Source organism: Rhipicephalus microplus, chromosome X (genome assembly GCF_043290135.1).
Source record: "Rhipicephalus microplus isolate Deutch F79 chromosome X, USDA_Rmic, whole genome shotgun sequence".
Lineage (NCBI taxonomy): Eukaryota > Metazoa > Arthropoda > Arachnida > Ixodida > Ixodidae > Rhipicephalus > Rhipicephalus microplus.
In genome coordinates, this window is record NC_134710.1 from 130,358,162 (window position 1) to 130,374,843 (window position 16,682).

At 45.5% G+C, this 16,682-nt stretch overlaps 1 protein-coding gene across 1 annotated transcript in view; it reads right to left on the bottom strand.

Moving 5' to 3' along the window:
• Positions 1-16,682, bottom strand: part of LOC119176459 (uncharacterized) — a 58,684-nt gene that overhangs the window by 25,904 nt on the left and 16,098 nt on the right. The window contains exons 6-7 of the mRNA XM_037427748.2: positions 9,716-9,973; positions 2,081-2,333 (exon numbers count right to left, since the gene is read on the bottom strand). Of these exons, the coding sequence (XP_037283645.2) occupies positions 2,081-2,333; positions 9,716-9,973 (511 nt within the window). The remainder of the gene's footprint in view (positions 1-2,080; positions 2,334-9,715; positions 9,974-16,682) is intronic.

A 16,682-nucleotide genomic window follows, 5' to 3' on the forward strand; every position in this document is an offset into this window, starting at 1 on the left:
ATGTCATTTATGGCAGATTGTTTTCTGCCAACTGACTGCACAGCCCTCAAAGCACGCACGTTTACCTCAAAGGGGTTCGTTTTTTGTTGCCCGGAGCACCTCGGGGACGACCACGCACTGTTCACTATGCCACAATTGTCACAAAAAAGTTCCATCCTCGCCGCGAGTCCAAGGCAGTGCGTAGTCTCGAGGCGTATCGACCCTTCGTCGCACTTGTTGCACTTTACTGACGAAAGCAGACCGTTCAGCATCTTCTTATTTACAATGAAGAATGTGGAGTCCTTACCGCCGTCATTTTCGTCGCAGCCTTCGTTCAGAAGCTCGAGCTTCCGCTTTGAAGCGGACTTCGATGCTACGGCATCCAAAACATCCCGCCTTGTCTGCGCCCGCTGCGCGATTTCTTCACTGCTCGGAATCTGGGCCGAAACTCGCGATAGAATGTTCGACGCGCGCACGCCCGGAGTTGCAACGGCTGCCGACGCGGTGCCACCGCAATCGGGTTCGCGAGAGCGTCCATCACGGTCGACGGCATCCGGCGGTCTGACATACGACGATGTGGCACATTCCACACTCTCGGCCTCACAACAATCAGCGAAGGGTCTGAGTAGAGGCTCCGTGACGCTTGAAGAGCATGCTCCGTTCGGAACTGCGACTGGGACGGCAGCCGCAGTCGTCTGCCCTTTGTTCCAAGCTTTCCGACGCTTGCCGTACTTGTGGACGCTCCGGAACTTTTTTTGCGACAACATAGCACCGCAGTATGAGCAAGCACTCAGAAGAGACCACTGATGTAAACAAAGCTTGGTAAAAAAAAGCACGCGAACTATCACAAAAACAGCCAACTGGCAAAAAACGAAGCGCACGCCGGATGATTCTCGACTCGGCGGCCGCAGATGCGCTCGCGCTTCCAAGGTTGCCAAGGTGCGCGGCGCAGCTTTGACCAGTAAGAGGTCGCGCCTGCTACCACGTGACCCGCGCAGCCAATTGCCGTTCTTCGTTTTCGTTTTTTTACTTGCTCCTCGCGCTTTTATTTTCACTCGGCGAAATACGAGACCGCGACCATCGGGAAGCCGGCTTTCTCCTCTTTCCAAAGCTACCAAAATGGCGGCCCACGGTCAACAACTTGGCGCGTTTGTGCGGCGTGAACAACACCGTTTCAGGGGCTTTTTTTTTCGCACTTTTCGGCGACTAGCCTCGGCAAAAACACTATTTGCGGGATTTGTAGCGCACGTTTCGCTGTAATATTTTAGAACAAGGAAGTTGAAGGTCTGAAGATTACGAAAAAAAATAAATCAGAAAATCGCATATTTTGACCAAAATCGGCACTTTACTTGCCGCGCCCCCCCTTAATCAGTGTTTGTTGCTTTTTGGTGGCGGTGGCGGGCAATGGAAGCTGTGTTTTTCTGTACAGAATCAACGCAACTCTTTGTGGTGGCTCTACTCAAAGAAAAGGGGCCATTGGTGGCACTTGTAACACAAATGGCGGTTCCAGTTTGATTGCAATGTCTTGGTTATGACGTGCGAGCCCGTGAAATCGAATGATTGGTACCGTTCAGTGCACAAAATTTCGGTTGTGATTAATGCACATAATCTAGGTGGTCTCAAACATAATTGGCGAATTCCCGCGATGAAGCTTTCTTTTTTTTTTAAGAATTCATTTTGCAGGCAACGCAGGTCCTTCGATGTGATTTTTTTGGACATGCGACACTGCATGGTCAGCACGTTTTGCATAGAAGAAGGTTGTTTTAACTGTAGTGCTGATATTAGTGACTACGGTGGCTCATGTTATCAGCAATATACGCTGTAACTGTAAAAAAAATTTTCTGAAACTTTAACCCGCGTAATAGGTGCACCCCAAACTAGGAGCCGGATTTACTGAAAAAAAAAAAGTGCGCCTATTTTCCGAGTAAATACGGTATGTCAATGAAAGGAAGCATTCATTGTCTATTTTAAAGCCAGCTTGGCTCTGAAACAGTACATATAACAAATCCGACTCTCCTGCTAGAGATGTCACACGCTTCATAATTAGCCCAACCAAGAAGCAACTCTGCTAAAAAAAATTATTAGTTTCAAAGAAACTCACATCATCGAGTGTAAAGTTTTTAAACATGTGATAATATTTCTTGAGATGAGCTCGGTGCAGTAGCTCTTCAACCGATGCCGGGGCACCATCCCAATGCATCCTTGTCACAGCAGTACCAGTCCAAGGCGATGTGGCACGCGAGTTGGAGCCTGATGTTGGCGGCGATTCGTAAGGAGACGCTGGTGTCGAGGAGAGAGGAGAGTTGCATGGCGATGGTCCTCCATGCTCAGTGCCTTGACCGGCACAATTCACACTGCAAATGAGAGGGATTCGTTACACCTTCTGCATCCAACAAATGATACAGTTAAATATATCAGAGTTGACTACAAATCAGTATTGCCTTTTGATCAGATGGTTGCTACTACAATTTCAGGGCATCTTGGCCCTCACATCACAGAGCTAAAAAGAGTAAAAAAAAAAAAAACACCCACCCGTCGAGGAAATTTTCTAGTGATCTTTCTTCTGCGAGAACGCAAGTAGCCAGGCACCAACAAAGTCAAATTCAAGCTATCCACCTCTGAAACCCTTTTCCCCTGCAAATTCTGCCCCTGGTATTTTTCTGATTGGAAACCGAAATTTTCTCTTAAGACGACCTTCTTTGACCTTGCATGAGCTACGCCTGGGTTCTTTGCTAGTGACACGGTTGTTCCACTGGTGCCACCTAGTTCCGGTTCCAGAGCTTCCGAGAGGAAGTTATTGAGCCACCTCCTTCTGCTTTCTTCTTTCACCTTGTATCTGCACACGCGAAAAAGTAAATATTTTCTTCTTTGTACTGCAAATATTGTCTTGAGTTTAATCTTAAGCTCGTGAGGAATGCCACCTGGCTGCTGCGCACCATACAGCCCAACGGGGTCGAGCGGTGGGAGAGGTGGGTGCGTCAAGTGGTATGAGCTTTCTCTAATTCACCCTACTCATGGGGTGCATAGCATATGAGGTGGGTCTACGAACCGGAAAAGCAGCGGAAACATCGTGGCCGCACCTCGGCTTCCGCTTGTCGGAGGACTGGTGTAAAGGAACAGGGGGAGAATAGTTGGCTTTACGTAACCTAGCCGGCAAAAAACATGTGGAGGGGCTTTACATTAGCTTAACGAACAGCCTCAACCACAGACCAGAAAATTTTCACCATTTAGCAGTCGATCCTGCCTTTTCTTTCTTTGGTTTTTCTTTTACTCTCTCAACAAGAAGCTTAGCAGAAAGTTGCCACACTGCTCGGGTACAGCTGCTGAACAGCAGAAACATGGGAAGAGCACAGAAGTATGCAGAGCCCCAACGGCTAGGGGTCCCTGGCACTAAACCTCTACCATAACCTTGTTTATATGACTTTCTTAGAAAATTGCGGCACGCACACAATACGCGAAAAAACAAAAGGCGAGAAGACAAATGGGCGCTTTTTTTGTCTATTGTATGCACGCCGAAATGTTTCCAAGAACGTCCTCAAACCAAATCTTTTCATTCCTGTTTCAGAACCGCATCACAGTGGTGTGGTATACAAAGCAATCACACGAAATGGTTGCTTTACGAGTGCTCACCGATATGAATACTCATAACACCAACATATGGAATGACTATTGTGAAAACTCGTGCACAGCCCCCTTTTTTTTTTTTCCTTCAAGATTCCAATTACAGTAAAACCTCATTAATTGAAACTCAGTTATTTCAAAATCCCACTCAATTCAAAATATTTCTGAGGTCCCGTATTCTGCGATCCAAGTCTTAGCAGATAATTTGAAGCGGCAGTCAGCACCAGTCCGGTAAATTTGAAAACTTTGGGTGCCATATGTGAGGATTCGCTATCCTGAATTTGGTGCGAATCCGTGGAAATGATGGCGTTTAGAAGCCATCAGGCAATGTACCGTAGCGATACTAACGAGTGGCAGCTTAAGCCCTCCAGCCCTACAACTTCCAGTGAAAAAAAGAAAAGAAAAAGTCTTGTGGTCAACTAATACATGTACCTGCGAAAAAAAAATGTGCTTCACTGCAATAGAGTAGTGACGCGCAGGTAGCATATCACATGTTTCTGGCTACGTCAATGTGTGTCATGATATACCCATTCTTTTTGGTATTGTAAAAAAGTTTAATAAAGAGCAGTTTGGTGGGATTAGCCATGTATGCGAACCTCTGATTACCGGCAGCTCTAGCAATTTGCCAACTTGCATTGCTCGCGAAATTCTTGCCTGCCATGCCTACTTCAAAAACTATGTTCAAAAGCTTTAATGATCATGTTTTCCAGTCAAAACATATCACGAATTTCATCACACTGGCCATTAATAAGCTCTTTACTTTACTGGAAAGAATGGGCGAATGATCGCATCATGACGTGCAGACATAGCGAGGAGCAGACAACATGCTGCCCACGTGTCGCTACTGGGTTGCAGTAAAGCACGTTTTGTTTCCCGCAGGCACACATTTTAGTTGATTACGACAGTGTTATCTTTTTCCCTATTTTAGGGACGAAGCTTCTTAAGGCGTGGGCTGTGCATCCCCTGTATGTAGCCACTTTTCATTTAGTTCTTGCAGTGTTCACTAGATGGCGGCTCTTGTAGCTGATGATGAAAAGATGCAAGACATTAACTAGACGGCGGTACTTGTAGTTGATGATGAAAGATGCGAGATGTTATAAAATAGGAATGATGTCGCATATGGAGCGTGTCATCGGTGGAAGGCAATCGTTCGATTTAGTGTGGCGACGTACGCTAGGGGGAGCGTTGTAATAAAATCGAGTGGGCAAAATGTACGGAGTATTCATGGTTTACCAGGTTTACTTCCGGAGCTTCGCCCACTCATCATCATTAACTTTGTGGATATGGCGGCAGTTTTTTTTTTAATAGTGGCAGCAGCGAGGCCCGCTGTTCCTCCGCATTGTGCCGCTTTGCGGCAAAAATTAAGACCAGGCATTGTGGGAAAACAACCGTTGGAGCCAAGAACTAGCCAGCACAGCAAACCATCAGCCCTGATTACTTAGAATAATTGCAAGTTACTTGCCTCTCATTTTTTATATGTTCTATTAATTAAAAAACCCTCCTAATTTGAAGATTTCTCGCAACCCCAGTGACTTCGAATTAGCGAGGCATTACTGTTTGTTTTTTTCCCCCCTAAAATTGCCACCCCCCCTCCTTGTGCTTTTACCATTTTCAGTGTCTTGACAGCAGGCTAGCTGATTGAGGCTCTTGGCTTAGCCAGTCGAAGCTGCAAAACCAGTCCTGGTATCGCATTTGTCATTGGGGGGGAAGGGGGGGGGAATTGGCAGCTCATATTTATGACTGCACCCATGGAGCACTTGCTTGAGCTTGCTTGAGCGCGTCTACGTTTGAACATGCTTGAGCGCGTCTACGTTTCCTGCGAATGTCTCATTTTCTAGGTGTTTATGGTGGCCGATGCCGGTGATACTGAGATAGTATCACCGGCATCAGTGATAGTAAATTAGCTATGTTGCCTTTAGTCAGTGAAGGCTGGGTGCCTAGAAAATAAGATATAACATGATCTACATGAGCAAACAAATTAGCTGCTTAAGTTTAGCTTTGCTAGAGGTAAATGGGGCCAGTCTTGTTTATTTCTTGCACTTAAGCTTTATTTCTGCTACCTTTTTGCTAGGTCACTACAATAAGCAAGTGACGTCACATCAATGATTTTCGAGGACACAACGATCAATCGCAACATGTGTTACCGTTATGAGAGTGTAATCATTATGCTAGCAAGCACTTCTTTTATCGAGAAGACGATGTATTGAAAATCATGCTTCCAAACTTCAGAAGGCGTTGGGACATGTGACATTTCCTTTGCTGCGCGCTGCTGGGAATGCCAGAGCTTACACAGCCATCCACACTTTTCGCTGCAGTCAGCAAAATATGGCACACAAACTCATGGCTTACGAAATAGTTATACTACCCAAACTATCTCCAAACTTGTCAATGGGCCTTTCTCAAGTCTCAACAGCACCTCTATGGAGATCACCGAAATCGAAACTGTTGGTCTGTGGCCTCCGAACTTATCCGCCATGCACCGGTAAAAAAATCTCACGAGCTTGGCATTTTTCGGAATGATTTGCAAATAATGCAAGGTACCTCTTAGTTCGCGTCCATCGCCACCCTGTGCAATGTTTATAGAAGCTGTTGAACCTTATGACCCCCCCCCCCCCCCCAAAAAAAAACTACGCATATCATGTCACCACCCCTTTGCATGCGCAGGCTAGTCTCTCGAAAAAGGTCCATTGTTATATTATCGCCCAACCAGTGTCACGTGAAATTGTCGAACACACACTGCCAAATGCTTCTGCAGTCCCCCTGGCTACAAAGGCGAGCAACCAAGCAAGTCCTGAAATCCTCGACACAATAGCCCCGCTTTTTAGTCAGGAATCTGACACACTTTCTTCTTTCTTTTTGTCACTCCCTTTCTTTTATTCTTTTTTTTTCCAGCAGCCTCTTGGGTTTATACATTGTGCAGTGAAGACGTAGCGATTAGATTTAGCCACTAGGCTAAACACTGAAGTCTGGAGAAATGACCCATACGTGTTTCTGCGGCATAGTCATGTTTAGCAGTGTCACTTTTGACAAACATCAGAACTGACATGAGACAACTTTATGCTTTTTTTCACAGATGGCGCCACCACCAAAAAATGTTTGCAAGATTTATTATTTCTTGAAAATCTTGTTTCAAGCACTAATTCGTAAAGTTAGTGAGCACTGGTAATTAAAAGACATGACATGGTCCTGGTAATGTGCGATAATTATTGTGAATTAGCTATAAAAAAATAAAAGCGAATTTGCACGAACTTGGCAAGCAGGAAAATGAGCTAAATTCACTGATGTCCTACAAATTTTCTCGTTAACTTACGACAATTTCCTGTTCATAGGAACCCAGAGAAAGGCTTGCTTTGAATACTGAAAATTTCAGTTTCAACTTGGAATGCTTTTCCCCCTTGTCGGTAAAGCCTGAACAAGTGCAGCCATACATTGCTGAATTCAAGTAGTAATAAGTCATGAAATATTCGTCAGAATGCAAAACAACTTCACGTGACACTAAAGGGGCCCTGCAACACCTTTTGAGCATGGTCAGAAAATGCTGCCAATTGGTAGTAGAATGTTATAGCGCAGCATGCGGCCTGAAATTCACAATGATCGAAGTTAACTAAAAATTGCTTTCTCTTCCGTCGACAGATGATGGAAGACGCTCAAAAATCACTCGTAGAATGCCCATCTATCGGCCATCGGCTGATTTGAACATGGTGCGCTCGGTCGTTACAGAGATCGCCGCAGGAGGCCGCCACTTGTCCACGCATGCGCGTGCGATTGCACTGAAAAAGCCGTGTATTCAAAGAAAAAACAAACAAACAAAAAGTGCTCAAAGACAGGAGGTGAATGCGGCATTTTTTGTTTGCCCTTCCCATCCCTCCCTGCTTAACTTTCAGCACTTTCCTCGGGACGAGAGGAGAGAATGCGATTGCAGCATGTGACAAATATTTGTAACTTCACCCGTACTGGACGGATTCTTGAAATTCTTGCGGCCTTGAACTTGTGCGGTAATAAGCTCTTCCAGTGAGTTAATTCCATGGTTATTTAAAAAAGTGTTTCAGGGCCGATTTAAGTACAGTATAGCCTGGAAACCCATTCAATATTGTTGTTCTACATAAAAAAGGAAAAAGTTATCCCCTCATGAACTTGCATTGCTTTGCCCATTTTGATTGGAGCCTGAACCACTTTCTAATTGCTTTACTAGTGATATATCTTCATGAAAACCTTGCATAATGTTTCATTAGGAGGCTCAGCGAATTTCATTTGGTCATGTTGAACAATTTTGCCACACTGCCACTACAACGGATGATTGTACAACTAAAACAGTGGTTTTTGCTCACACTGTCTTGATCACTATGCAACGCCGCTTCAGACTAGGCAACAATACTAGTTGTCATTGGAAAGTGGAGAATGCAAGCTTTCTAATGCAATACAATGCACATCTATACAGTGAGCACAGTAAGCATAGAGCATCAGCAAAAAATAATTGAAATGTGGAGCGGGTGCTGCTGGAGTGGGACTGCCACCTTAAGGGGAGGTGCGATTAAAAAAATGTTTGTTTATTTGTAACCTAGAGCAATAAAATATTCTACTGTATATATAAGCTTTTATGCAGATTTCAAATATGCAATTAGTTTTGTAGTAAGTTCCACAGTTTTCGTTTTGTGCTATTGTAATTTGTAAAATAATAGTTCGTTTTGTACAAACTTTTTTTATGCCATTCAACTTTTATGGTTTAGAGCCATCAATGGCTCATACTGCTCCTTATTGACTGTAGAATACAGATAACTACGAAGAAAGTTCATATAAGACATCTTAATTGACAAGAAAAATTGTACTGTGAGAATTCCTAAAATTCTCAGCCCATATTTACTGCATTGCTTTGGCTTCATAATAACCCTACAGATGATATCCAGTTTTCAAAAAAAACTCTTGCACCTTTCACATGTTATGGAATATCTTGACAAAATTTCATCCTGATCTGGTCATCTAAAGTACCAAAACATGATGTCCAATCCCAAGAAGTTGTTCAAAAAAGGATCGTAAGAAAAATGCAGTTTAAAGGTATAAGTCAATGCTAATCGATGGGGCAAAAATATGTTTTTTAAAATGATTTCTTTCATTATGAGAGCTTGGGAATAATTGTTATTTTGAACAAGTGGCTTAAGTGAAATCCTGATGCGAAATGCAATGGCAAGCCAGCCAGCTGACAATTTCAAGGGGGACTCTAGACAATGAGCTCTTTAGTTTCTGGTAGCCACCTTGTGCTCTTTAAAAGCAATTTTAACCTACTTTAAGTTTAATTAAAATCTTCAGTATGTTTTGTTGTTAGAGTAGAGAAATTGAATCTGTGAAAAACAAATAAAACAAAAGTAAGTAAATTTGGAAAAAGCTTGTCTTTTTTGGCTCGCATCTTCCCTTGAAGGCCGTGCTGTAGTAGCCCCACTCGATTGGTGCCATCTTTTCAAAAGCACATTTGGCGCAGGCATTTCCCGACCATGAGGTTAAGACTTGACACTTCCAGAACTACTTCACCATGGAAAGTTCACTGAACAATTGCTTCCACAAAACTGCCAACATTATACTACCATCACTGCCGCCCTGCTGCACTCGTGCAAGCATGAGGAGGAGAGGAGTGAATATTAAAGCACAAAGTACATGGTGATATCCGGTGCCGTAATCACCTGACACAATGCACCCTTGCCCTTGTCTGCATAAAAACTTCCCAGCTCAACGACCCTAGCTGCATGAACATGAAACAGAGATTTTGGAACAATAGACGGTACGAAGCACACAACGTGACTTGCCTACGTAGCCGTGGGACCAATCCACTGCCGAGCCTGAGCACCCACGTCACCACACGTCACTACCGTAGAATGCCGCGAAAATAAGCCTCAGGCGAGCATGTAGAACACCAAGCACGCAGCAGCGAGAGATCGGCACACAGCGAGTTGTCATGCCACTAATGCAGCCGGGCCTTTACATATGTGGTGGCCGTAATCAAACCAAGGTACTTGAATCTAAGCTAAACCCCACTTCGTTCACACATAGTTAAAAAAAAAAAGAACATTGGCCTACATGCGAGTAAATACGATATTTCACATTTACCAGACCCACACAAACTTACCTGGGACCCACAATGGGTGGCATCATGGAGCCAACAGCAGGAGCCAAAATAGGCGGTCCTGTGGCTATGGGAGCATCTGTACTGCCACCATAGAAGGCGAGCAGCCCCACACGTGGATCTTCAGGAGCCATGGGCAAGCTCGCCTCCGGCACCACAACAGGAGAGGGCACAAAGCCAGGCTTGCCACATGGTGTTGGCTCAAAGAAGGGGCCCACCAATTCATTCTCCAGGTAGCTTGGTGGAAGGCTCGCAACCCAGCTGCATAAGCAGGCCACAGCCAAAGCATAAAAACTTTCAACCAAGGATTATTCAAATAACTGCCTTTTGCCCATATACAAGGTATCTTAAATGTTTTGTCATGTAGTACGTATTTAAGAAAAGAGAGTTCACAAACAAAAAAATTCCTTAACAATAAATAAAGGCCAGTAAGCAACTTTACAAATCGTCCACAAACATTAAAGAAAAAAATTCATCTCATAAACAAGTAATTTCTGAGCAATATTTGACACCAGGATTCCAACCAAAAGTCGATAGTAGTCTAAAAAACAGCAAAAATCTGGACACAGATTCTAACATGCCTTGCACGTGATATCACTACCGTCTCTGTTGGAGCGGCAACCACCATTTTGGAGATGTACTGTCAACACGCTTGTCAAATCGAAGTCTTTTAGGAAGGCTATGCCTATCATTGCCAGCAGAGGGCCACATACGTCGTACTCAGTGACTTTATTAGATCGATGCACATTCGATACGAAGAAAGGGTGTAATAGCATCTATCTGTACACCCTACGACCGCACGCCGATGGACTGGACACAAACATGCTGCCTGAAGTAATGCACAGTGATATCGTGAACTACCTACTGTACTCCTTGAGCTTCACAAGTTCGGTCTGTCTGCCAAGCAATTGTTGGGAAAACAAAAACAAACACATTGCTCCTCTTTGAAAAGAGGACTGGGCTACTTACAGTTAATGAAAGTTGCAAGCTCGCGAAATTTTTAGAAGGCTACAAACTAGGCTCATTTTCATCCATACGGCATCAGTCTTCTTGCAGGGGTTGGCCAGGATCATTTTCGTATGCGCCGGTTTCATATTCTCGTGGGAGCTGGCCTTCCACTGTGTTGCCGATCCACTCTGCAATTGCTGCCACCGCTGCATCAGTCTGATCTTTTCGTAGGTGCTTGACTTTCACAAGGTCGTAGTGTGTATAGTCTTCGTTGCATCAGCATCCAAGCAGAACTATCGGTGCTCAATTGGGATTCATCTCGGCCCACAGCTTAGACGGCCTGCCTACAAATTCATTTTGTTCCGTTCTTTTGTGGCGTTCCAGCATTTCGATATATCAAAGAAAGGTTTTCGAGCTCACATAATGTGAAGTGGCTGCCACAAACTCACATTACAGCACGATCGATGCCGAGAACCGCGTGCCTGATACCTGCCAGCCACGAACTGCACCGATTCGTGCTTAGCGTTCTCATGCAGTCCCACGGATTGAGGACAACCTTTGGGCCATAGAAGAGAGTTAGGTTTGAAAAATCCTGTCCCTTCTTCGTTTTGCTGCGGTTCGAGCACCCAAATATAGCACACTGCCCTATGATGAGCGATCGCAGAAACGCTTGTGCGCTTTCAGAGCAATACAGTGTTCCTTGAAATAATAGAGTTGTATCCCAGAATTTCAGGCCGTGACGTATGTGCAAGGCATGTTATATTCTATTGTTTCTGTTTTACAGTTATGTTTCAAAACAGGCTGACCCCATGAGGTGGTTCGCAATGGCATTGCTTTAGACCAGTTATACCTGAGTAGCTCACAAACATACTTAAAGGGGCCCTGCAGCGATTTTCCAAGTAGCCATGGAATGAATTCAGTAAAGGAGGTAATTATAATTGCCTCATAAACTGACCACCCCAAAAATTTTTAGAATCTGTTTAGTACGAGCGGAGTTACAGAAAATAGTCGCATACTGCAATCGCCTTCTCTCTTCTCTAGTGTCGAGTAAAGCGCTAATGCTGAAGAGACAGATGGCATGGGAGAAGGTAAGTCACGCATGTCTTGTGACCTATAGCACATTTTTTTTTTATTTGAATGGGCACCTTTTTAAAGCGATCACACGCACTCGCGTGGACAGGTTGCAGCCTCCCACAGTGGCCCCAGTAACTCCGGAGTGCACCATGCTCAATTCAGCCAATGGCAATGATACTTGGGCCTGTGATGCAATAATTTTTTAGTACAGTCAAATCTTGTTTTAGCAAACCTCATATTAATGATTCTTTTAGATTAACAAATTTTTTTGAAAATCCCCCTCCTAATGTCCATTGGTTTAATGTAAATATATTCCACCACTTTGAATTTCTGAATACTGAACGTTTCAGAATAATGTATCGAATTATATCTCCATGACACTTGAAAATAACAAATAGAGATTTTAAAACATTATTCGCCGCAGCAAAAATAATGCCCAGCTCTGTACTACGATTATGATCACCATCCGAACACCCTGCCTGCCCTATTCAAATGTGTGATAGCCCTGTCTAGTTCCATCATCATCACCACCTGGTACCTGCTTTTTGTGTCAGGCTTCGCCCATGGCCTTCGTTTTCGTTGGGCAGTTTTACCTGCGCACTTGTTACACGGCTGTTTTCTAGCCTTTTGATTGGTGATTGAACGTACAAGATGAACTCCGGAAGCAGCCCAAAAGGAATGCTACAACAGTGAAAATGCGATGCAAGTGACCTATGGGATATAGTCGCTCATGATTACCCGTGAATGCTTCACGAACGCTCGAACACTATGCACAGTGCGACAACGATGGATGCACGTGAGCTTAGCTGACGACGTACAAGATCCACATATTATGTCGTGATAAGGAAACAGCAACGAGAGCAAATACGACACTGAAACAGTGCGTGCAAACAAACTAGCAGGATCGGTATTTAATGCCGATGCTTGGCAGTGCAGTCAAGCTGCCCACATTAGGATAGATCACGCTCTTCCTCAAATAAACGAGTACTGGTTCGATCATATATTGTGTTTTTTTTTGCGCTCATTAAAGCATTATGCGGTCACACAGGTGGGCGCCTCATGTGTTTGTGTTTACACTTTTTGCACAAGTTTTCAATATTTTCACTACAACAAATTTTTTAAACAATCAACAATCTTTAGTAGTACCTTAAGGTTCGTTGTATTGAGAGTTCACTCTATATAGCATTATTCGTCGAGAGAAGAGAGTGATATTTAGCAGACTGAGAATTTATTGCAAATTCCAGGCCACATACTGCACTATGATATTGTCGCGACGTCAAGAGAGAGATCGTACTCGAAGACGCTGAGAAAACAGCAGCGGGTCGGTCTTTTTGTTAACCGCGTGAGAGAGAGTTCCTCATCTTTCTCGTTGTTGCGTTCTGCATAAAAGCGTGCAGATGCGCGTATGCGCTGTCGCCTTCATCTTTTTCGCGGGATGCACGTGACATTTGCCTCCATCCAAAAATGGCATCGTCCCGATGCACAGCCAAGGCACTCTACTTATAAAAACGCACATATGCACCGGCACGCACAGGACAAACGAGAGTTAGCTGGACAAGTAGGGTTTCATCCGGATGACATGCACGATTTCGGGTGAGCAGTTTCGGCGACTGGAACTGCAATTGCCGTCGAGAATAACTTCGTAGTTGATGTCGTTCAATCGTCGGGTGACTCGATATGGGCCAAAGTATCGTCGTAATAGCTTTTCTGAAAGTCCGCGTCGACGTATTGGGATCCAGACCCATACCTTGTCGCCTGGTTTGTAGGTTACTAATTTATGTCGTAGGTCGTACCGTTTCGCATCTTTGTGTTGCTGGTGACAAATACGCACGCGGGCTAGCTGTCGGGCTTCTTCGGCATGCTGACCAAATTCTTCGGCGTCAGCGTGAGTGTCGTCACACTCGTGCGGCAGCATAGCGTCCAACGTTGTAGTGACCTCGCGCCCGTGTATTAAACTAAACAGCGTCATTCCGGTAGTTTCCTGCCGGGCAGTATTATAGGCGAAGGTCACATAAGGCAAGATTTCGTCCCAGTTCTTGTGTTCTGTGTCGACATACATGCAGAGCATGTCTGCGAGGGTCTTATTAAGCCGCTCTGTTAGTCCGTTTGTTTGTGGGTGGTACGCCGTTGTTCTCCGGTGAGCTGTACCACTGAGCCTGAGAACAGACTCCAAAAGTTCTGCCACGAACGCAGTTCCTCTATCCGTGATGAGAACTGTTGGAGCACCATGCCGAAGGACGACGTTTTCTATGAAGAAATGAGCCGCTTCTGCTGCTGTGGCCCTCGGCATGGCTTTAGTTTCTGCGTAGCGAGACAAGTAATCAGTGGCGACAATGATCCATCTGTTCCCTGTGGTAGAAGTTGGGAATGGGCCCAGGAAATTCATTCCGATTTGGGCGAATGGCTTTGCTGGTACTTGAACGGAATGTAATAAGCCTGCCGGCCTGCCGGGTGGTGCTTTGCGTCTTTGACAGTCGGCACATGTTTGGACGTGATGTTTCACAGCAGCAGGTAGGTTAGGCCAGTAGTAACTGTTTTGCAGACGGGACAATGTTCGAGTGTAACCGAGATGACCAGAGGTGACTTCATCATGGCAGGCTTCCAGAATTTCTTTTCGCAGTGATGCAGGGACGACGAGCAAGTATGGGCTGCCGGTGGGAGAAAAGTTTCTCTTGTATAGGACGTCGTTCCTTAAACAAAAAGATGGCACTCCTCTCGCAAAAATTCGCGGCACGTCTTCCCGTCGTTCTTCTAAGAAATCGATAAGCGAAAGCAGGTCAGGGTCACGGCGCTGCTCTTGTGAGATAGTGGCCGCGTTGATGACTCCCAAGAATGCGGCGTCCATAGACTCGTCATTAATAGAGGCAGGCTCAACGGGTGACCGCGAGAGACAGTCTGCGTCGGTGTGCTTCTTCCCTGATTTATAAATAATGGTCATATCAAACTCCTGAAGCCGAAGGCTCCAGCGTGCTAAACGGCCGGATGGGTCTTTCAAGTTAGTGAGCCAGCAAAGCGAGTGGTGATCACTGACGACCTTGAATGAGCGGCCGTACAGATACGGTCGAAATTTGAGAACCGCCCAAACCACGGCGAGGCCCTCTTTCTCGGTAGTCGAGTAGTTCTCTTCCGTGCGAGAGAGAGCTCTGCTGGCATATGCTATCACTTTCTCGGAGTTATCTTGCCATTGTATCAGTACGGTGCCCAGGCCTACATTGCTTGCGTCGGTGTGAAGTGCTGTTGGCGCTTCCTGGTCAAAGTGCGCCAGAACCGGAGGTGTTTGGAGGCGTTGGCGTAATTCGTTGAACGCTGTTTGTTCCTTTTTGCTCCAAAGAAAGGGGACATCCTCTCGTGTGAGCCGCGTCAGAGGCGCCGCTATAGACGAAAAGTTGGCGATGAATCGCCGGTAATAAGCGCAGAGGCCTAAGAAGCGTCTCACTGCTCTTTTGTCATGCGGTGCGGGAAACTTTGCGACAGCGTCGATTTTGCCCGGGTCAGGTCGAACACCTTCGTGGCTGACCACGTGGCCTAAGAAGCAAAGTTCGTTGAAACCGAAATGGCACTTCTCTGGCTTTAAAGTCAGGCCAGCCGAACGTATAGCTTGTAGAACTGCGAATAATCGACTTAGGTGTTCCTCGAATGTAGCTGAGAAGACGACAACGTCGTCTAGATAAACCAAGCATGTCTGCCACTTAAGTCCTGATAGCACAGTGTCCATTAAACGCTGAAAAGTGGCTGGCGCTGAGCATAACCCGAATGGAAGCACTTTAAATTCATAAAGACCGTCGGGCGTCACGAAAGCAGTTTTCTCACGGTCTCTCTCGTCGACCTCTATTTGCCAATAGCCACTTCGCAGGTCCATCGATGAGAAATAGCGTGCATGCCGCAGCTGATCAAGAGAGTCATCTATACGTGGCAGTGGGTAGACGTCTTTCTTCGTTACTTGGTTTAACTTGCGGTAATCTATACAGAAACGCAAGCTGCCGTCTTTCTTTTTAACCAATGTCACAGGAGATGCCCAGGGACTTTTGGAAGGTTGTATTATGTCATCTTGGAGCATCTTCTGAACTTGCTTTTGGATCTCCTCACGTTCTTTCGGAGCCACACGGTATGGGTTTTGACGGATCGGTCTCGTATTTTCTTCAATGATGATTCGGTGCCGGGTCAGTGGTGTTTTCTTGACTTTCGACGTGCACGAAAAACAATTTTTGAACTGGTGTATCAGCTCTAGTAGGCGCTGTTTGTCCGAGGCTGACAGGGTTGAGCAAATGTTGACAGACAAAGGTGTCGAGGCTGGGATGGTCGCCTCGTCCAGTTGCAAAGCGAAGCAATCTCTGGCTTGGTCCACGTCGTCGTAGTAGGCAATCGCGGTGCCCTTCTGGATGTGACGACGCTCGTTGCTGAAGTTGGCGATGAGGACTTCTGCCTGCCCATCAATTAGTGCCAGAATGCCTCTCGCTATTGAAACACCTTGTGTAAGCAATAGCGTGTCTATTCGCTCCGCTATCACCTCATTACGGCACGGCCGTTCACACAACACCGACACAAGGCAGCAAGATCTCGGCAGGAGCATCACATCATCGGCTACACGTAAACGTTGCAGTTGTTCTTCAGTGGTGGCGTCGACGTAAGGATGGGCGGAAAAGGTGACGATACGTTCTGGGATGTTGATGATAGCACCGTACTCTCGCAGAAAATCCATACCCAAAATCAACTCTTTACAACAGTCCGGTAAAATGACAAAAGTGGCGACGAAGTTCGAATCATCGATTACGAGCCGAGCGGTGCATTTACCGGTTGGCGTCATTAGCTGCCCACCAGCACTCCTTATGCTCGGCCCACTCCACGGCATCTTAACCTTCTTAAGGCGGTCGGCGAGCTCTTGTCGCATAATAGAGAAGTCAGCACCAGTGTCAACCAGTGCTGTTACGTGGTGCCCGTCTATAATAAC